The sequence below is a fragment of the Schistocerca americana genome, chromosome 6, assembly GCF_021461395.2.
Source record: "Schistocerca americana isolate TAMUIC-IGC-003095 chromosome 6, iqSchAmer2.1, whole genome shotgun sequence".
Lineage (NCBI taxonomy): Eukaryota > Metazoa > Arthropoda > Insecta > Orthoptera > Acrididae > Schistocerca > Schistocerca americana.
In genome coordinates this window covers 34,934,841-34,957,072 of record NC_060124.1, presented here as the reverse complement: position 1 = coordinate 34,957,072, position 22,232 = coordinate 34,934,841, and the positions used below count along the sequence as shown (strand labels likewise).

The 22,232-nt window shown below is 38.1% G+C and overlaps 1 protein-coding gene across 6 annotated transcripts; it reads right to left on the bottom strand.

The window, feature by feature from the left end:
* Positions 1-1,119: 1,119 nt before the first annotated feature.
* LOC124619786 (protein HEXIM1) lies at positions 1,120-22,150 on the bottom strand. Of its 6 annotated transcripts, none has more exons than XR_006980129.1 (5): positions 22,053-22,150; positions 16,099-16,217; positions 15,862-15,943; positions 12,970-13,091; positions 1,120-1,401 (listed from the first exon to the last, which is right to left on the bottom strand). XR_006980129.1 is itself a non-coding variant. In XM_047146375.1 (5 exons), exon 1 carries the CDS (start codon positions 21,975-21,977, stop codon positions 20,778-20,780), a length of 1,200 nt encoding a protein of 399 aa, XP_047002331.1. In that variant the 5' UTR covers positions 21,978-22,105; the 3' UTR covers positions 1,120-1,419; positions 12,940-13,091; positions 15,862-15,943; positions 16,099-16,217; positions 20,776-20,777. The 6 variants fall into 6 exon arrangements, 4 of the variants coding, with proteins under 4 accessions (XP_047002331.1, XP_047002330.1, XP_047002332.1 ...); XR_006980130.1 differs by having other exon boundaries at positions 22,030-22,116; XM_047146375.1 differs by having other exon boundaries at positions 1,120-1,419; positions 12,940-13,091; positions 20,776-22,105.
* Between the last annotated feature and the right edge of the window lie 82 nt (positions 22,151-22,232).

Genomic DNA, 22,232 nt, shown 5'->3' with positions numbered 1-22,232 from the left:
GTCTTTCCGCCGTCCACCTAACCTTCGTAACCTGTTAGTTCATCCCTATGAAATCCCCAAGCCACCTTCCCTACCCTCTGGCTCCTATCCTTGTAACCGCCCCAGTGTAAAACCTGTCCCATGCACCCTCCCACCACCACCTACTCCAGTCCTGTAACCAGGAAGGTGTACACGATCAAAGGCAGAGCCATGTGTGAAAGCACCCAAGTGATTTACCAACTGACCTGCCTACACTGTGATGCATTCTACGTGGGAATGACCAGCAACAAACTGTCCATTCGCATGAATGGACACAGGCAGACAGTGTTTGTTGTTAATGAGGATCACCCTGTGGCTAAACATGCCTTGGTGCACGGCCAGCATATCTTGGCACAGTGTTACACCGTCCGGGTTATCTGGATACTTCCCACCAATACCAACCTATCCAAACTCTGGAGATGGGAACTTGCTCTTCAATATATCATCTCTTCCCGTTACCCACCAGGCCTCAATCTCCGCTAATTTCAAGTTGCCGCCACTCATACCTCACCTGTCATTCAACAACATCTTTGCCTCTGCACTTCAGCCTTGACTGACATCTCTGCCCAAACTCTGTCTTTAAATATGTCTGCTCGTGTGTGTGTGTGTGTGTGTGTGTGTGTGTGTGTGTGTGTGTGTGTGTGTGTGTGTGTGTGTGTGAGCGAGCGCGCGCGCGAGCGAGCGAGCGCAAGAGTGTATACCCGTCCTTTTTCCCCCCCTAAGGTAAGTCTTTCCGCTCCCGGCATTGGAATGACTCCTTACCATCTCCCTTAAAACCCACTTCCTTTCGTCTTTCCCTCTCCTTCCCTCTTTCCTGATGAGGCAACAGTTTGTTGCGAAAGCTTGAATTTTGTGTGTATGTTTGTGCTTGTTTGTGTGTCTATCGACCTGCCAGCGCTTTCGTTTGGTAAGTCACATCATCTTTGTTTTTAGATATAACTACATATATTATTACAAGTTTTAGATTATACTTAATCATGTGGAAATACCCAGACAAAATTAAATGTGGAAGGAAAGGAATATGCACTAAACATATGCGTGTTCACCATTAAAAAATAACATGTAAGGGGCACTGCACATGACAAAAATGAAAGCATTTCATCACAATACATAGAACTTTACTTACTCAAAAATACAGGGAACATAATAACAAACTTTAGGGGTTTATTCTCAAAATCAAAAGATTACAAAAACTTCACATGGAGATGGTACAATAATCCTTCATTAAGGAAGTATGAAAGGATTTATTCATGACACAAAACTTATACATTTACAAATATTGCCCCAAGCGGCCACTTCCTACTTCTGTACAGCCCCTGAGCCCACATTCCATACTTGTGCCATGTTGTGGGACACTCCTGATACGTTTCAATTTTGGGTCCCCTGCAACAAGTACACAGACTACAGGGCATTCAGTAGAAAATGACTATCTCTACTCATCCTAAATTGCACAAAGCCATTTATCAGAAAAATGTTACATAAGTAACATCTTTTCTCTGTAATGTACCATACAAAGTGTATTGAAAGGTATGTTACAAGGTATGGTGGTTGGTAGGTTGATACCATCTGAGGATATTGTGCTAATAAAGCTATGTTTGAAAACAGTTTGTTTGCGTGCTAATTGTCTGAAACATGGAAGAGGATGCACACAGTTTGGACAACACAAGCTAGGCAAGGAGAAAAGGACACAATGCACATTACTGTCTGTAACACAAGCTTAATTCACTTTCATAAGGTATTCATTATGATCACCACCAACTTCATACATTTTGTTTATCACCTGATGATGTCTCGAACTACTGGAAAGATTCCTGGCATATGGCAGATGACCCCAGCAGCTACTTGTAATCATGCCACACGATCTAGTGGTGACTCCATGGCTGTCTCATATGCCAGGATTTTCATATACCCCCAGAAATGAAAATACAATGGTATCAGGTCTGGTGAGAAGTGTGCTAGAGCACCATCCAAGCAGGGTCCACAGGATACGCTGGATGTACAAAGGCACCTAGTCCAACAATCCCGATAAGACCTCTCATAGGAATACAAGGTAACTGGGACCATCAACGGGCAGAGGCATGATGTACAGGGCTATATGGTAATAAATGCAACCTGCTCACATACTGGCAGTAAAATAACATTGGTGGTCTTGGATATGCAAGCCATGAGGATATTCTTCCATCCAAACATGGCTGTTTCTGATGTTGAACATCCTGTCCCCAATAAAGGTGCACTCATCAGGAAACAGGATACATCATATGAAATGAGGATCCTGCCTATTTTTTTTTTGATGTCATACTGAGTCATCACATGAGCCTTCTGGACTTCATGGGGATGAAAGTGCTCATCATGCAGAATGTGTCATGTGTGAGACAACTCTTGCTTGCAGTTGCTCTGCAAAATGCTGTCGTACAGCTTCAGCAAACTTTAGTTTACGGCTTTCCTGCAGGTGTCCAATTTGGTGACCATTAGGACACAAGCTGGCCATTCCCTGTAAATGTCTCCAGTCTTGCAAAAGTGGTGCGGGGAGTCTGTGACGTTGGGGTAATGGTCTTCATAGAACCAGCAAGCCTCTTTCAAGTTCCTTTGGGCTTCCCTGTACACAAGTAGCATGTTTATGTACTCTGCAACTGTGTACACAACTGCCTTTGTTCGTTCCATGAACGACTGTAAACTATGTACAGTATGAAACTGCAGAACAAAAGACAGCACTGTATTTTACCACTGTCTACATAAGACTGTTGAGTTCTATGTATGTCGTGTATCAAATGAAACACAACCACTGGGAAACAATCTGACCTCACAGTACCCACAGTATGCTCTCTGTTGCTTGTCTGCATTGTTCTGTTTATCTGTGATCCCATTTTGGAGACCCTACTGTTTCAACAGTGTCAGAGTGACTACAATTTACACAGTCTCCTTTACTCATTGCCTAGCATGTCTAGTTCAAACTGCCTATGTCCTCCAAATTTCAGAGACACTAGTATGCAAACAAAGCATACTTTATGTTACCTATCTACCTACCTACCTACTCACCTATCAAGCACCACCTCTTGTAACATACCTTTTGGAACATCCTGTAGAAATGAACTGACACTATCTACATTGGACATGTCCTACAATTTTATACAACCTGTGAAATTGTGCAAATTTACTGTCTGAATAAAACTATATATAAATAAAAGCTCCAAGGTAAAGTTAGAAGATTTCTTTCATCATATTTATAGCAGATTTTCATAATAAGAAACCATACAACACAAAATTAACTACCGTATTTACTCGAATCTAAGCCGCACCTGAAAAATGAGACTCGAAATCAAGGAAAAAAATTTTTCCCGAATCTAAGCCGCAATTGAAATTTGAGACTCGAAATTCATGGGGAGAGAAAAGTTTTAGGCCGCACCACCAAATCGAAACAAAGTTGGTCCATTGTAATATGAGACACAATTTAGGTGGAATGAATGACGATACACCTACAGTATGTTCGAGTCGTAAGCTTAGCAATTAAGCTTTACTAGGTAGCCATTGCTATGCGCCACGCGCTCCATCTGTATTTATACGAGTACCTTTCCTTTTTCACGTACTTCGTCTGGTTTGAAATGATTGCTTATTTTGCTTTGATCTGGTAAGTGCCGATCTCTTTGTTATAGGTGTTTACGTTACTCTAAGCTGAAAATGCATTACTGTACTGTGTCATGAATTGTTTGTCGCATTCTGATAATGAGTGTTTACGGCCTGTCCCCGCTCGCGGCATGGCTTGCTTTGTGCACGCTACCACCGCTTACAATAAAAAAAAAAAGAGAGGAATTGTCTCATTAGCAAAACAATGGCAAGAGACTGCTATTTGTTGTTACTTACACTGCTGCTTTCTTTGATAATGATCAACAAGAACCAAATAATAGACGGCTTATGATAGAAGACGTTCTGAACGAGAGATTAGTGAAAATTTTTCTCCGTTTGAAAATCTTTGCAGGCGCCTCTTTAGTACATTAGATTCTGCACAGAAATTAAGAGTCATCTTAGACTTAAAAATCTAGTCGATTGCTGCTTCATTTCTGACTGTATCACTATTAGGCATAAGAATATAAACATGACATGATATGTATATTCTTCCGCGTTTGCTGCTGTCTCACCCTAGTTTTGTAGTTTATTAGGCAGACAGGATTTAAATGAGATAGCAGCAAACACGAAAGAATACATGGCAAAATGTTTATATTCGTATTACTCTTATGGCGAAGAGAATACTGCATATGATTCACAATTCATAAAAGTTCCTATTTGCAACCATCTCTTCTCACAGGTAGGAAAAAATTCAGATCGTAGAGTTGGCCATATTGACAAACATCCCAAACAGTCTTGCCAGTCGGATTTTCGTAGTACATTGAAATGCTGGTACATTCGAAGATGAACAATACGGTATTTGTTGGTTGGTTGGTTTGGGGAAAGAGACCAGACAGCGAGGTCATCGGTCACGGAATTTGTATTTACTTCGTTGGATAATGTATAAAATGCAGTGGTCGAAACTCAGGGCGGAGAAGAAATGTCGTCTTCCACCTTTTTTTTTTTTTAATTTATTTACTGACGCGGAGGTTTTGGCGCCAGTATTTATCTTTGTGCATGCAAAGCATGCCTGTGCAGCGCTACATATATTCGACGGCAGATATTAGTTGTGGCGGCACCTACCAACATTTTTCAGAATTTCCGCTTACTTTGCACTCGATTCTAAGCCGCAGGCGGTTTTTTGGATTACAAAAACCGGAAAAAATGCGGCTTAGATTCGAGTAAATACGGTATGCAGGTGTTGCTTACTGCACTGTTAGCATTGGAGGGCCACTTGATGAGAAGAAGCAATTGGGATGGATGTCTCTGGAAAGAAAGAAGTGCTTTGGATACTACTTTTTAACACACACACACACACACACACACACACACACACACACACACACACACACAGTTCTGTAAAACAGTACGTATATGACACGATTCTTTTTTTTAAATGTAGATTTTTACTTTTGCAATCTAGTTTGGAGGGGGAGCGGGGGGGGGGGGGGGGCGGGGGGGGGGCTGTAGTGGAAGTATTACCTATCCCAAGGAACCTTAACAAAAGCAAAAAAAGACTATTTTCTATTTTTTGTGGCTACATAGAGGTTTAATTTCAACACTGTAGATTGTTTTATTTTATTAGCAGGCACTATTACTTACGCACAGTACATGAAACTGATGAAAACCCAGATAAGAATGACATAGGGTGATGTTCCCAAAGAAAACTCCGTGTTATCATATTGGTACCATTCAAAATTAGCAAATCACTTCTTTATCTTCTTTTTCCACATATATAAATCAGTACTATGAAATACGACTTCGCGGGGACTACTCAGGAGTATGTCGCCATCAGATATGCCAACTATCTCTGCAGATGGAGCAATTGAAAAAGTGTAGCACAAGATAAAGGAAATTATTTTAGATAAAAGATGAACATTTAATTTTGATGGGTGACGAATTTGGTACTAGCAAAAGGAAAAGATGGAGAAAACAGTAGGAGAATATGGATTTCTGCTTACAGCATAATTTAATCACTGCTAATGTGTGGTTTAAGTATCATAACAGAAGACAGTACATGTGGAAGAATCTTGTGACACTCGAAATAATCGCAAGACAGATTTTGAAACCAGATTTTAAACTAACACAATTCCAGGGGCAGACAATAATTTATTGGCTATGAAATGCAGACAAACTAAAGAAATTGCAAAAAGATAGGAAATTAGGGACATGTGACCTCATTAAAGTGAAGGAACCAGAGATTGCTGAGGGTTTCAGAGGGAGCATCAAGTACTGTGACTGAATAGGGGAAAGGTATACAAGGGAATATGAATGGGTAGGTTCGAGAGATGAAATAATGTAGGCAGCAGAGTATCAAGTGGGTAAAAAGATAGGGCTCAACAGAAATTCTTGAATAACACAGGCGATAATTTAACTGACAAAAGGCTGAAAAATGAGTGACAGATGGCGTAAAATGACTCAGCAGGAATGGTTTTTTTTTTATTTTTTATATACATATAATTCATAGTTACAAGTTTGACAAATGCATGGCTGCAGAAGCAAGTGCAACTAAAGGAAAGATATATGCTAACTACAGAAAAATTGAAGAAACTGTTGGAGGAGAGAAAAGCGGTGTTTGAATATCAAGAGCTCAAATGGCAGGCCTGTACTAAGCAAAGAAGAGAAGGCTGAAGGGTGAGAGGAATATATAGAAGGTCTATGTAAGCGGAAAAATAAACTTGAGGACAATATCATGGAAAGAGAATAGAAAGTAGGTGAAGACGAGATGGGAAATATGATACTACGAGAAGAATTCGACGGAACACTGAAAGCCCGGAGTAGAAACTAGGCCCCTGGAGTAGATGACATGCCCTCAGGATTGTTGACATCCTTGGGAGAGCCAGCAAAGAAAAAAAAAAGTCACTTGTTGTGCACAATATATGAGAGAGGAGAGATACCCTCAGACTTCAGAAAGAATGTAATAATTACAGTTTCAAAGAAGACGTGCTGACAGGTATGAATACTACCAAACCATCAGTTCAATAAGTCATGATTGCAAAATAATGAAAAATTATTTATAGGAGAATGGAAAAACTGGTGTACGGCAAATCTATGTTTATAGCATTTACTTAGAGAAACTGTATGCAGCTGATTGGTCAGGTCAGGTCAAGCAGTGTACTGGGTGGTGACAGCTGTTTGAATCAGTTGCAGTGTGTAATGTCAAAGTGCTGGAGGACAGTTCAAGCACCGTAACAGTTTGTTTAGGAAACTTGAAAAAGTGTGGAGTTCAAGATTGAAGTGGCATGTAGTTTGACTGCATAACAATGTTTTCAGGGACTGTGTTAAGTGTGTGGTGATGCACCACTGCCATATCGTATGGCGTTTGGATGGGTGAAAGTGCTTCAGGATGGCAGGGATGTCATTCAACACCAGCCTATGAATAGAAATGACCTGGTTCTTCTCATCCTGAAAATGTGTGCTGTGAACCAGCTGGTACCAAAGTGATGGATACTGTTACGTGACTCATTGTTGCTTACGACATCCATGTGTTAATCAAACATATGTTGTACTCCAGGGGTAGATAGTCACTGCACCCTACTACTGCTATTTCTTGTGACATCACCTTTGCCCACACTGAGAAGAATGTGCCAGCACCTTCTGGCACTGTATCTCATCACCCTTCATGACAATGCACGATTCCACAAGATGAGCCCCATGCAAGAGTGCCTGCATATGTGGAAGTGGCAGGTACTGGAACATCACAGTACTCACCCTATACGAGTCCATGTGATGACCCATTTGCCAAAATGAAGGAACCTCCTCACTGCACATAATACAACACAAGATGCAAGGCACAGCATACGGCAGTCCTAGTGAAACATTGGCAGAGATGGACTTGTTGAAGATGTATGATGCTTAAATGTGTGTGGGGAGGGACATGGGGGAAGCTGATCAAGATGTGGGACAACTATATGTGAGTACATAATAAAGTGAACGTCTATCAATAAAATCTAGTATGAATTCTAATAGTGCTGCCACTTTTTTTTAATCAAACCCAAGTAACAACTTTAAAGTTTGCTAATAATACTGTAATTCTGTCAGAGATCGCAAAAGATTTGGAAAAACAGTGAATGGAATGGATACCATCTTGGAAAGAGATTGTAAGCAATAAAAGTAAAACAAGGATAATGGAGTGTAATCGAATTAAACTGAGGGAAATAGATTATGACATGAAAAATTTGTAGTAGTATATTAAGCATTGCTATTTTTGCATTAAAGTAACTAATAAAGGGCAAAGTAGAGAGGATATCTTCTGCAGACCAGCAACAGCAAGAATAGCATTTCTGAAAAATAAGAATTTGTTGACATCTAATATCAACTTAAATGTTAGGAAGTCCTTCTAAAAGTGTTTGTCTTGAGTGCAGCCTTGTATGACTGTGGAATATGGGCAATGAGCAGTTCAGACAAGAAGCGAATAGAAGCTTTTGAAATATGTTGATACAGAAAAATGCTTAAAATGATATGAGTAAATCAAATAAAAAATGAGGCACTGAACCTGTTAAGGTTTAAACTTACTAACTTACTTTATTGTGTATGCACTGGATAGACTGGTGAACAAGAAGTAGAATATCACTGAGTCCAAGAGTAGTCCATGTTCGAGGCAGTAGTTGTCACAAGCTGGCCAGTAATATGCACATCATATGGAGCATCAATGAGAACTGCTGTTCTGAGTGGAGCACCTACTTATATCAGGTAGGTTGGCCATAGGATCCTGCAAGGTGACATGGTGATCGCTTTGAGGGTGTGGCTTCTTTTGAGCATGGATTCACTCGTAGCTTGGGAAGTACAGATCTATTTCAGACAGCCGTGATACCTCCATCTCGCTGTTCAAGCTGGTGAAATCAGAATCGAGCTGGTAGAAGAAGAAATTTAGCATACCACTTAAGTAATGCATTGCTTGATAGGACACATTCTGAGGCATCAAGGAATTGTCAATTTGGTAGTGGAAAGAAAGTGTTGGTGGTCAAAATTGTAGAGGAATACCAAGACTTTAGTAGGTTCAAATGGATGTAGCTTGTGGAGTTATGCAGATATGAAGAAGGTAGCACAGAGCTGCAGCAAACCAGTGTTCAGACTGAAGTAGTCGTCAACAGTGACTGCAATGAATTTTGGCAGAATATATTTTAATATATTATACTTCAAGGAATACAGATGGTTTGAAGTGAATCAGTGAATTTTACACTACTATTGTGACATTTTCTTTTCAATTTCAATATTGGCTCTCTACTGCAAGAGCGACGCATTCTTTTTCTACTGATTGGTTCTTACTAGAGCTACGAGCTTACGATAAAATGTCATACTAAGTGCATACGTAATTACAATTAATTTACAGTATCAGATATCAGCACAGATTACAATTATCACTTGGCCCAGATCTATTATGTCAGTACCTGCACTAACAGCAATTTGTATGATTAACTGTGGATGAGCTTCTGTCTGAAGTGATTTATACAGCTGGAAAATGCAAATTTATGTCTGTGAAATTCTAAACCTTTGTACCAGAGATGGTTAGTAGGAGAGAGAAAGAGTCATGAATTCACTGCCAGTTTTCACCTATTTTAAGAGATGAAGACAGCAACAGTAATCTATTTTCATCCATTGTGTTACTTATGTGTGGACCCATTTTGCATTGGGTAGTTTTTAATAATAAAGCATATTACTTTACAAAAGTTCAAATAAAAATAGAAGCAATAAACTATATTTATCAGAAAGCAGCAAGTGGATATAAATAAACACCCACACTAACTTAACATAATTAGAGGTTACATGACTAAATTGACTGGATTGGGTTGAAGGAAACAGTGATATCCAGAGGCTATGTGAGACATTCTCCCATGATGTTAAGTTTGAAGGAAAATCATCTGGAAAGGGGGAAAAAATTAAATGGACACAGCTGTAACTCATCTTGCATTTTCTTCGTATCAGTCTGCTGCTACTTGTTACTGCATTTTTCTGTCTTTCTTTCTATGACTAGCCATTTTGGGTATCCGTAATTTATAAATATATTAAATAGTTTGACAAAGCAACAGTTTGACCTGGAAGTAATGCAGTGATATATATGGTGGTAAGAAACATTTAGTTCTCACTGCAGTATATATAATTCATCCCTTTTCCTTAACAGTTCAACAAGAGTCTGAAACAATGAGCCACAAAATTCCTACAATTTTTCTGTAACTTTGTCACTATGGTGCCACAGCTGGCATGTATAAACACAATGTGAAATAAAACAATTGTGTATATGGACTGGAGAGGCCAAAATGCAAATGAAGTTTTATTTCAGAGCTTATTGTGATGCTTACGAAAAGTAATTTTATAATGTGGAATAAAACAAAGTTTTCATTTTTTAGGTAGTATTATCGATAACACACACAGAGAGAAAAACACACTTTCTTCAAAGTGAATTAGAATAGTTTGTACTGACATCTGTATAGCAAGCCAAGACCACCAAAGGTTTAAGGAAAGTTCTTGGTCACCAATGGTGTTTATTTGTTCATTTAACAAAGAATAAGGGCAGTAAAAGAATATTGTTTATAAAGTCAGAAAATTGGCACTATGATTCATTGCCGATGCAACAGTAGTGGCTGGAAGTGAACAGTAATTGGCTTTTGTGCTAAATGGTATTTTACAAACAAACATTATAGGTACATGCAAGGCATAGAAGTAAGGACGAGGCACACAAAGTCTTTTGTATAGCTAAATAGTGTCTAATACCCAAGAATGTAAAAATCAAGCCTAGTTTTGAACGTATTAAATGAGTGTAAAATCCAAATGCTGGTACGGTCCTTTGAAAAGTATATGGCTGATTAGCTTCTGCAAACTTGCCCTTTCAGAGGATGTGCTTTATCTGCAATGTTGTCACTGTCAACTGATATTAAGCCTTAATTTTTCTTTCAAGCTTTTTCTGGCATTTCAGCAGACTGATCTCTGAACCATTTTCATACAGTGGTATTTTGATTGGAGTAACAATCCAGAAAAAGGACAAAAATCAACATTCAGTGTCTTTATTTGGTCAGCAATACTATGTCCAAACAAAAACACTATATTTAACAATATTTGTAGTTACTACTACAAAAGTTGGGCAAGGATATATCATGGCATTATATCCACTACGAAAGACAGTTTTATGCAGGTACTTTCTTAACGTAAGTGAAAGAACATGTTCAAAACAGATGCTGTCAAATATGAAACAATTTTGTGTGTGTTCCATTTCATAACAACGGACTGTCCCAGGAAAAGCTTTAGCTATTGGTGTAGTTACATTTATGTATTTTCCCCCCTTTCCTTTGAATTCAAAACCTCCAATGGGGGAAAGGGTGTGGAATCATGCCACATACACAAGAAAAAATATTTGTGAAAAGATGTATCAAGTATAATCATCAAAATTAAAGTAAAGGGTGGCCCAAAAAGGATGGTCACATTTTAAATAACTATAACTCCATCAGTTTTACAAATTAATTTTATTCAATTACGTAACTAAATGCTCCCAGGCACCCAATTACAAGAACTAACCACAAAAAATCATGTACGGAAAATGACTTCCGGAAGATGGTGTCCTTCCTCGGTGATACATTCCACAAGTCTTTCCTCGAAATTTTCCATCACTTTCACTACTGTTTCTTCTTGAATTGCCATAATTTCCGCACTGATTGCCTCCTTCAGATCAATTAAGTTTCGGGGCTTCTTTACGTAGACTTTTGACTTTAGGTATCCCCAAAGAAAAAAATCACAGGCTGAGAGGTCAGGTGATCTTGTGGGCCAGTGGACATCTCCAAAACGCGAGATGATGTGGTGGGGGAACATCCGCCTTAAAACACACATGGAGTCATTGGCTGTGTGGGCCGTGGCCCCGTCCTGTTGAAACCAAATTCGATCTCGATTTACATGTAACTCTCGCAGTTTCGGCACCAAAAAGCTACGTAGCATGTTAACGTAACGTTTCGAGTTCACTGTGACTGTAGCGTTGTTCTCCTCAAAAAAATAAGGACCAACAATCCCCAATCTTGAAATTCCACACCAGACTGTTACCTTAGCACTATGAAGAGGCTTTTGGTGCAATTCTCTGGGATTATCTGCTGCCCAATACCTGCAGTTTTGTTTATTGACATAGCCGTCTAACTGGAAATGGGCTTCATCTGACATAAGAAGCACAACATCATTATTAGAGTACAAAATGTCAAGCATTGATCACAAAATCGTCTTCGCTGCTCAAAATCACGATCATACAGCTTTTGCGTGATCATAATTTTGTATGGGTGAAACTGTAACTCACGGCTTAAAATACGCTGCAACGAACTACGGCTGAGGCCTAAAGTTTGAGCACGACGCCTAGTGGAACGACGCGGGCTTTGCAGCACTGACGCTCTAACATCATCAATGTTCTGTGGAGTAACTGCCGTACGTGTACGCCCTGTAGATTTACCACTTTTGACAGACCCTGTTGTCCGGAATGCAGTCACCCAACGTGATATGGATCTGCGATCTGGAATGGGTCCATCACGCGCTACACCAAAACGTTGTCGAAACAATCGTTGCACAGTAATAAACGATTCATCATTTCTGAAAAACTGTTCCACAGCAGAAACACTATGCTCGACCGTCCACTGCGCCATCTCGTGGCAAACTGGGTGTAATGGCCGACTTGCAGACGGCCGGCAGTGGTCCCCCCCTCCTCACCTTTCAATGGTACTACGCAGTTCAAATCCGACCATCCTTTTTGGGCCACCCATTACTTCACTATTAATACTTTTAAATCAATCAATCAATCAATCTCTATCTCTATCTCACACACACACACACACACACACACACACACACACACACAGGATCCACAGTATTATTGCACTTTGCCGTTATTGGAAAACGAGGTGATTTACAGTAAACCAGGACAGTGGTGACTAATGAAAATGCATCACACTGTTGATACTTTTAGGTCAGCTGAGCATATACTATCAACCTCTATTATGCACTGACTCCTGATAAGCCAACCAAAGCGCTCTCACGCCCACGTGCAGTAATACTGTGGTCGACAAATACATGCGTAAGTCAGATACAGATGACTTGATGCCTTCCTTAATTTTTGTTTACTGTTTGCAATTTCCATCAATTTAATATTTATTTTGCACCTACAAAGCAGCTTGTAACTGGCAAATTTACATTACAGTTTCACAGTACTGTGTAGAAAAGTAGCACATATAAAATTAGAAATTTGGCCAGCCCTACATGGAATGAGCACTAAATTACAATTTATTAGGCACAAATTATGCCCCATATGACTATTCACTGAGATTCTTTCATCAAGAAAATTCTAATTCACATTTTTACCAGCAACTTCAAATGGAATTGCAGATATACCGTTAGCAGTGCACAAAAAATGGCTCCTCGAACAAAGATATCACAATTTGTTGATGTCCGATCAGTCAACAATCTTCTTTCTCCATACACCATGTTGACGAATAAATGGTGGATGGATAGATCTGGAAAAACAGGACGGGATTGAGATTTAGTTACACAATATGATCACTAATAAATGTGGTTCTTGTAATAGTATTATTAAAACTTTAAACAATGGAAAGTCCTGGATGGATTACTAATAATATTATAAAAAGGACAGATGGCTGCTTGCTATGTAGAGGAGATGTTTAGTAGCAAACAGGCACAAGGAAAAGACTACTATACAGACATGTGTGTGTGTGTGTGTGTGTGTGTGTGTGTGTGTGTGTGTGTGTGTGTGACGTATCTCCTCTACATGGTGAGTAGCAATCTGTCCTTTTCATTTGATTAAAATTTTGGAACAGATGCACTGCACTGCATCTATCACCAACTATGTCAAGTGATCAGTATGCTAGGTCTGGTAAAAATGTATTCAAAGAAGTAATACACCATGACAAATTATCATCATCAATTGTTGCTGTAAATAGCCGTTAAATGTCAAATGAAGAATATGTGATAAATACTACGTCTGCTGAACATACTTTGTTTGTAAATGTACTAACACACTGCACATCAAAGGAAGTTGACATAAGTATGATTCACTGAACATGCAGAAAACTGAAGCAGATGTAACACCTCAGGTAAAAGTATACTGAAATCCACATGATGACCACTGTTTTTTGTATCTCACAGGGCATCATACTGTGTAATTGGAAAACAGTAAAAAGTTACTAGCTATTACCATTCAATGTTATTGGATTGCTTGCTTAGTGATTTGAAACTATCAAGATCAAATGTACAGAACTGCTCTTATAAAACGCAACATACCTGCCTACACAATAACCACTGATATCAAAATTAATCAAGCTGCATTTAAAAAATGAATCCACATTCACCACATGGGAAAGAAATTTATTTTCTGAGGCAATGAAAAAACTATTGAGATCACTGGTTATTTTTGACAGTTTTGTTTTTCTAAAAACAGTGTTATTTACTGTGTATTTTTATTCCATTATTAACTAAACTGTACAACAAAATGATGCTTATAGTAAGAATATTTTATGCAACTCCTCTGAACAGGCATAAATTATAAAAACAGAAATTTTAAAATGGCATTCTTCTTCAGCCTACAAATCTGTATTAAATCAAGCATGAATACCATTATTTTTTCTCATTTTTCCTGTCTCTATGGAGGACGGCATTGTTATATATATATATATATGGGGTTTGGTGGCGTTAGTGGCATTTTGTGGCCAGATATTTGGTATATATGAATCATATATCTATAACTTAACTTTGTAACAATATTCAACCATTGATTCAGACTTAATAACATAGCACGAGAATTTTAACGAAACAGTCTTAGAACTGGGAAGTTCATAGAACATTATCACTCTCAACAGTCAATAAATTTTGGTATCAGTCAGTGGTAGCACCTTTGAGGTACATACAGCTTGGCATCTTCTTACTGCAGACGAAATAAGATGAACTAGACAGTGGATGCTGTCTACACCTTCTAAAACATTTCTTTCAAGGTTATTCCAAAGATAACCTATGGGTTTTAGGTCACAAGACTGAGCAGACCACTGTAGCAATTGAATACTGTGTCTTTCAAACCATTCAAACACTGCTCTGGTAACATACGATCTAGCATTATCATGCACATAGAGGAATTCAGCCCTGTACTCATGAAGGATCAGACGCACCAATGGCTGCAAAATGTTTTGAATATAAAAAATTGCTCATGTGTCCTTTTACAAAAATGAGGTCTGGTTTTCTACTGGTCATTATTCTTCCACAGACCACAATAGAAACTCCTTGAAATTTGTGTATGTGCTGTAAGTTTCTAAGCCCTTCTCCATTACCTGGTTACCTACAAGTAAGCACTGTTCTTGAATCTAGTGGGACTAATCTGTAAAGAGGACTTGTCCTCACTGATCCACTGCCCGATTTGAGTAACAAGAAATTTTAAAGACTGAGAGGCCTCCTTCACGTAGCACGATTCTGATAATTGGGTTGAAACAACTACATTACTTATCTTTTGAAAGGTACTTTTATTCTGGTAGTTAAAGTTCTTTCTCACAAGACTCCAATGCACAATAATCTGTCTTGGTCTGCAGTGGTAACCCTTGGTTTTCTTTGGTGCCTTTCTTCTGGGCTGACAAACTGTTGATAATGAGTCCATATTCTTGAAAATAGCCTCTTCCTGTATTTAGAGACCTATCAACAGCTTGTGTTCTCCCATTTTCAGTTATTGCAATTGCCTTAAACATTTCATCACAGTTTAAATGACAATGCTCTTCCGCCATTGAATCTATTATTAACAGTTTACACAGTTACCAGTCGCTTATGTCCCCTGCTAAAAACACAATTTTTTCCAATGTGGCTGTTCTTCGGACAATGCTGATGTGTGTATCAGAAACTAATTTCAAGAGCCACACTGAAACTATTACCTTAAAATATCTTTCAGTGCATATAGGAAATATTCTATGAATATACACGATGTTTTCTTTTGATTTCAACTTTTCCTAATTCTGACCAGTCTTTAAACAAATGTGTAATGTGAACTGTCATTTGCAAATGAAATTTCAAAAATAAGAAAGAAAATTTTTGTGTCTACTGATGTTTAATCATTACTGACTTTCCTCTGCACCATAATTTATTTGCAAAATATTACTACCTGCTACATACAGTTCTCTCTCTCTCCCTCTCCCCCCATTAAGTTCAATTATATACCTGTCATCAAAATTTAACATACAGCATACACCACTTTCCAGGACAAAAACTTGTTCTTAACACCCAGTATGTGCTTACCTGTAGTGTATACTGCAGACCCTCCAACTATCTCACCATTGCTGAGATACCGTCATGATGCCCCCAGAATACTAATCAGATCCTATAAATGTAATTCATACAAATCACTGGAAAATTCACTTAAAACATACAATGTTCGTATCACCTTTTCAATTAAGTACCTAACTACAAACTTTTTAATTCATTTCAAACTATAATACGACCTTGTTTTTCACATATACTTGTAGGAAAACTTACACTTTCAAGCAGAAATGCAGGACTATGGGAAGCCATGTTGTATTAGCATTATCACCTCCAGGCCCCCTCATCCTTTATGGTATCTGCCACAGTACCTCAACTCCTGATGACCTACAGCACTGAGAATGAAGATTGTGTTTTTAATTAGTAAAAACAGATACCAGGGCTTTTTAGTCTGATTGTTATGCTAAATAAATTTTCTTAAACACATCTTAATCTAACAGCAAGCACGTAGAATCCAAGATTAACTTATGGGGAAAAAGTATAATATATACTGGGCAAAATTGCAGCTAATCCATTGGCAACATTCTTTAATACGGACTGGTCAATACCTCTATGAACATTTTAGCCCCCCTTCCATATGTTAATAAAACTGATGTGTCCCATAACCCAAGATAAATTTGCAATACTTCGAAGACAAACCAATCAGAAATGAAGCTTATACATGAAGTGTGCCATCTAAACTTTACATTTATATAATGCAGAGTGTTTTATAACAGGTAACAGCAATATCTGTATAGGGCAACTACTGGCATATTATATAATATTATTCCTCCTATGCCAGATTTTACTCCATGACTAAGCACTGGGCTCAGGACAGAATTCCAGTGTGCAGCTATTTTTGAAGGGGAGCAAATGACCATTCTCTCATGATGAGACGCACAATGATAATGTGTAAGGTTTTTGGATTGTGTAAAATTTAAAAAATCTTTTGAGCACCATAATAGAACTTTAATAATATACTTATTAAACTTACTGCAAATAGCATTTATTCTGTATGTTATTTCTTGGGCAGAGTGGTACTGCATTTTGTTTGTTCTTAGTCGGAAGAGAAGGATAAATTTTTGAAAGCCCAAGACTGGTCTACCAAACTAGCTGCCTCCTAACTCTCTGAGGAATAGGAAAATTATTTTTTTGATCACTACCAACTCGCTACCTTTCTGTCACAATACCTACCTAATCTCCCATTTCTTTCAGATACAATGTTTCAAGGTCTGTTCTCAAACGTGCTTTGGAAGAGTGCACTGACCTACACAACCCAATACAAAATTGATGCATTTTCTAATCAAATAATATTAAAGAGAATATGTGTAAATACCCCATCTGTTTTCACAAGTAACCATGGTTTATTTACTTTGATACCAGCACTGAAAAAATAGACATTTGTTTCTCCAGAAAGAAGTATTTTGCAAATATTAATGGAAGATAGTCTGACAAATTCTGGATCAACATGACCATTTGCATTTATAATTATTCCTTGAATTTGTGAACATATAACTCAGACATATTTTACCATTCCAACATTTTTCACATATCAATCCACCAAAACCAGCTACAGAAATAATATTCACAGCTGATAACTAGTTTTGATCACAGAGATCATCATTAGTTGACCATGTTGTGCATATATATAGGGAATTTTATTAGTTTTATGTCAATCAACTGATACCATCAATCTGAACTAGTTGTCGGCAGTCAATGTTAATGTATACAGCAGATCACTATTTTAAAACATTTATGATCAGCCTTGCATTTATTTACTCTAAAGAGTATGTCCAGAATCCATGTGAACTGTTGCATATCAGTTAACTGACTTTGTTCAGCACATCAGCCAAGAGCAGAACTCAAGACTGGTTTAAGCTGACACATCCACATTTGTTCCTGCTACCCTTGCAGACACTTCTACATAAGAAAAGAATCATGGTTGCCATCTCAATTATGAATGTGTTTGTTTATATTTATTGCTTCTAGGAGCAAGTTTTCCTGAGTAACTGAATTTGGGGATCCCAGACATTACACTGGTACTTAACTGAAAAACATTCATTCCTCCAACAATTAATTCAAATACAAGAGGTATTACATATAAGGCAGATGAGGGACAACTACAAGGTCTACCATAAGAATACACACCCATTTCTTCCTAACATGAAAATCTTTTCAAATTTTGTGCTAAGTTGTATATTGGTATCAAATGTCACCTCGACATAGCACAAGTTAAGGAAATATATTTATTTAATCAATGTTTAGCACAGTTTGGAAAGTTTTCTTGACACTAGTTTCTCTTGTGACTACCCACTTACACAACTAACTTCGTATCAGAACCAAAATCTAGCTGCAGTAGGGACATCCAACCTGCACTACCCATTTACTTCCTGTCTGGAAAGTATCTGGAATACTGGGGGCTCAAAAAACACTGAAATGCGACATGTGATATATATATATATATATGTATATATTTCAAAATCAAATATGAAAAATACATCATTATTACAGATATCTATGTGTATTTCAAACGGTCCACGTTTATGTATGATTGTGTGTATGTATCTTCAAAATACCATTTACACACCTGTTTCAGTTAATTCTACAATATTTGAATTTCCATAAAACATAATTGCTACCATTTATACATTGAAAATATGGCAGATGTGTCTTAAAAGTAATATGAATAACAAAGAGCAGCCTTTTATCTTATGCAGTTCCACCAAGAAAGCAAGACAATTCTCTCACTCCTTTCCACACTTCAATGAACTGCTTTTCTTTTCCAGTTATTTGCTTACCAAAAATCACACCTATCTCAAGCTTTAAACACCAACAAATCAAGCCTTACCTAATATGTTTCTCTGTATCAAAATACACAAATTTCCAATTATCAACAGCAGCAACTGTCCATTATGTGTCACCTCTACTCTTTGCTCACCTCAAAACGTCTGTTTGCCTAAACCTATCAGTATTTGGTTTGAAACTATACGAGAGAGAATATATTCACACAATATTTCGATTCCTATCCATTATTAAAATATTTCACCTGCTTGACACTAATAACTTCTTGAAAGGTCATTGTATAATGAACTCTGACAACTGAATTACTTGGTTCATTGGGAGAATTAAAAAAAAAAGTTTTATAAACTGCATAAACCAATATGGGGCTCAAATACTTGCTAACAATAAAACTAAAGTAAACCCAGTCTAAAAGAGGCAAAGAATACAATTGTCACTCTCCATGATTATCTTGCTGAATTTGTAATACATTTAAGTTAATAACTACTCTGATTATATGATCTTTCAAAAAATTTGATGGTTTCACCTGCTTTAAAGCATGATCAGTGACACTTTACATACAAAGAAGTGATGACTAGTGTAAGTTATAGGAAACTTAAAAAGGTAAAATTGCTGAAAACAGGCCATACAAATGTTTTCATAGATAGCTCCTCATTTGCACAATCGTCTTCACACAAACTTAAGAGAATGACATATTTAAGTCACAGTACGACCAAAATTTTGATGCGCAACAAATAAGTTATCAAACTTCTGTGTTTTAAGTTGCTGTATCGAATGTCTCATAGGAAAGTCTGCCTACAGTTCACTAAACTAAAATAGGACATGTCTGCAATGCATGCACATGTATTACATTTCCAGCAATCTGTGATTATGTGCTTTCAGTGAGCAGGATTAACAGGTGTTTCGTAAGTTATGTGCCCGATGACTCCCAAGTACATTCAGGCATTATTTGTACAAAAGCCAGACTAACTGTAAGTCATGATATTATGTTATGTAGGTAATTGGACTTCGACATCAGAAAAGCACACAACTGAACACAATAATTCTATCTAACTTTACACAATAACTTTTGTACTGTAAAAACAAGCAAATGACAACCTAACACACACACACACACACACACACACACACACACAACTGGCCAGCCATCCAATCAAACTACCTTCACAGTCACATTAAATTAAAAAAAAGAATAAATATCCTATCTTTCAAACCGATATATATTTAAAATTTTGCAGAAAACAAAAACCTACCTTAGAATTTCAAGGATTGTAACAGTGGTATCAGTGTAGCTTCTTATTTACAATGGTGTATATTTTCAATAATGTTACAGTGAAAATACTAACATATGTACAAAGAGACAAATATGACTTTCTAGAAGCACATTATACAAATATAGAATAAATGCAATATTCCTCATCTATAAAACACTTTATACTCTTATCACGGCGTTTCTTGGAGCCGTTTCAGGAGTTTTTCTACAACAAATTCTGAGCCATGAACACGTTATCGTAGTATGTCAATGACGCTGACAAATGTGATGTCCTGGTGTTACTGGTATCTTTCGAATTTTATCTCCAGTCTCGAGTCTGCTAATTTTAGTTTTGGTGAAATTTACTAAAGAATAAAACGCAAATCAAAATTGTCTCATAGCTATCAAAAATTGAATTCGTTTCAAAAACTTTGATAAATATTATCGACTGAATAAAAAGACGAAGGGAAAGACACTTTGCACCAGGCAAATTTTCAACTGCTGCGGCTTGCACGAAACTTTCGACATTTGAACCAACTTTGACAGTGCTATTACTAGTCATCAATGACTTTCTCCCTCAGCTCAGTCTTCTGCTAACGCTTGCAATTTTGTTGCGATAAATACTTTAAGGGGACAATATTTAACAGAGATTCCATGGTTTACCTTTAATCGAGGTAAGACTGATTAAAATCTAACCATAGTAAAGTCACAAAGCACAGTACTCTGAGAATCTAATACTATTCTCTCGCTAACAAAACATTGACAATCAAAACGTTACTGGAAAACAAGATGCACCGGATAAAGCAGTACTAGTAGTTCTCAGTCAGATTAAGAACATCAATATGTAAATATTGAAAGCTTACACTTATTTACTTTCTTCACTGTCCATTTCGCTACTCTCCAACCGGGCAGAACTGCTGCCTTGTGGTACAGCAGTTTCTGGCTCGGGCTCTGCCGCAAACACTTCTGTTAACGAACTACCATTCCTTTGAATTTGGTCTGAATTTTTGTGCTCTTCACTGTCAATTTCCTCTCTCATATCTGCAGTCCCCTCATGTGCCGGACTAATAGGGACATCAGCTGTCGATCTGTCAAACTGAACATTTTCCGGATTTTCGCGGTCAGTGGCATCGATTTCTTCATTTTCGAATCTCACTGCATCAGTCTCTTCACAGTCTTCCATCTCATGTTCACTTTCCGAAGAATCACTGCCTGTTGAGCACGAAGACGATGAACTATCACTTTCTGAATCCACAGACGAAACAGTCGAAGAATTTCTTTTCATATAAGAACGAAGATGATCGTTTTCCCTTCTAAGATGATCGTTCTCTCTCCGCAACTGTTCGTTCTCGAGTTGTAACCTTTCAAGTTCCGCTGCATCCGCCACTCGTTCTTCCGATACACTGTCGGCGCTCACCTGATCCGTAACCCGGCTGCCTTCAAGAGATTTCACTCTTGTCTCCAACATTTCAACCTTCTCCTCCAGCATCAGACATTCTTGAATTAGTTGATTTTTCGACATAGCACTTATCCTTTCTGCGTGGAGATCTTCATAAGTATTTGTGAATTCTTTACTAAGAAATTCGCCTTCGTCTTCCGGCGAGGAATAAAAATAATCATCCTCCGAATCCACGCTAAAACTCGAATCTCGCGCTCTTGGTGGTCGTTGTACAACCGGGACATTTCGAAGATGGTCATCCAATCCCTGAAGATCGTGATCCGCCATCAAAAACTGTGTCGTGTTAAACGGCGCTTCTGGCTGTCCATACGCATATACTTTAGATCGTCTGTTATTTGTCGAACGCTGTTTATCATCTTGCCAAAGACGTGAATATGGTTTCAACCTGCGTCTCTTCGGCTTTCCTCTTCGAGTCTTCTTTCGCTTTCTGAATGCAGTACCTTCACCGTTTGTATTAGCGGTGTCTTCTTCCTTTGACCCGCCATCCACTTGCGCGTCTGTCGACTGCATATCTGGGAGGTTCTCAATACGACGCGCAACGTCACTCGGTTCAATTTTCAAACAAGCTTCTGCAATAGATTCTGCAACTGCAACGCCTCCAGACATTTGTAAACAGTTAAAAGAAACAGTTTCTCAAATTTTTAACAATGAAATTTACCAATAAACGACAGCGAAACTCACTAAACGCAAGAGCAGCAAATATGTCTGCCGTTCTCACCGAACTCCGATCGCCATCTTACCCAAGGTCTCCCACATAACCAGCACAGCGCCAGCTTGATCGTTAAACCGGCCTCTTCATGCCCAGCGCTGCCAACCACAGCCTTCTAAATCTTCCATAGTCGAGGGTAAAAGTCGTGATTT

Coding starts and splice junctions, on each gene's coding strand:
- LOC124619786 (XM_047146375.1), bottom strand. CDS start 21,977: ATGTCTGGAGGCGTTGCAGTTGCAGAATCTATTGCAGAAGCTTGTTTG.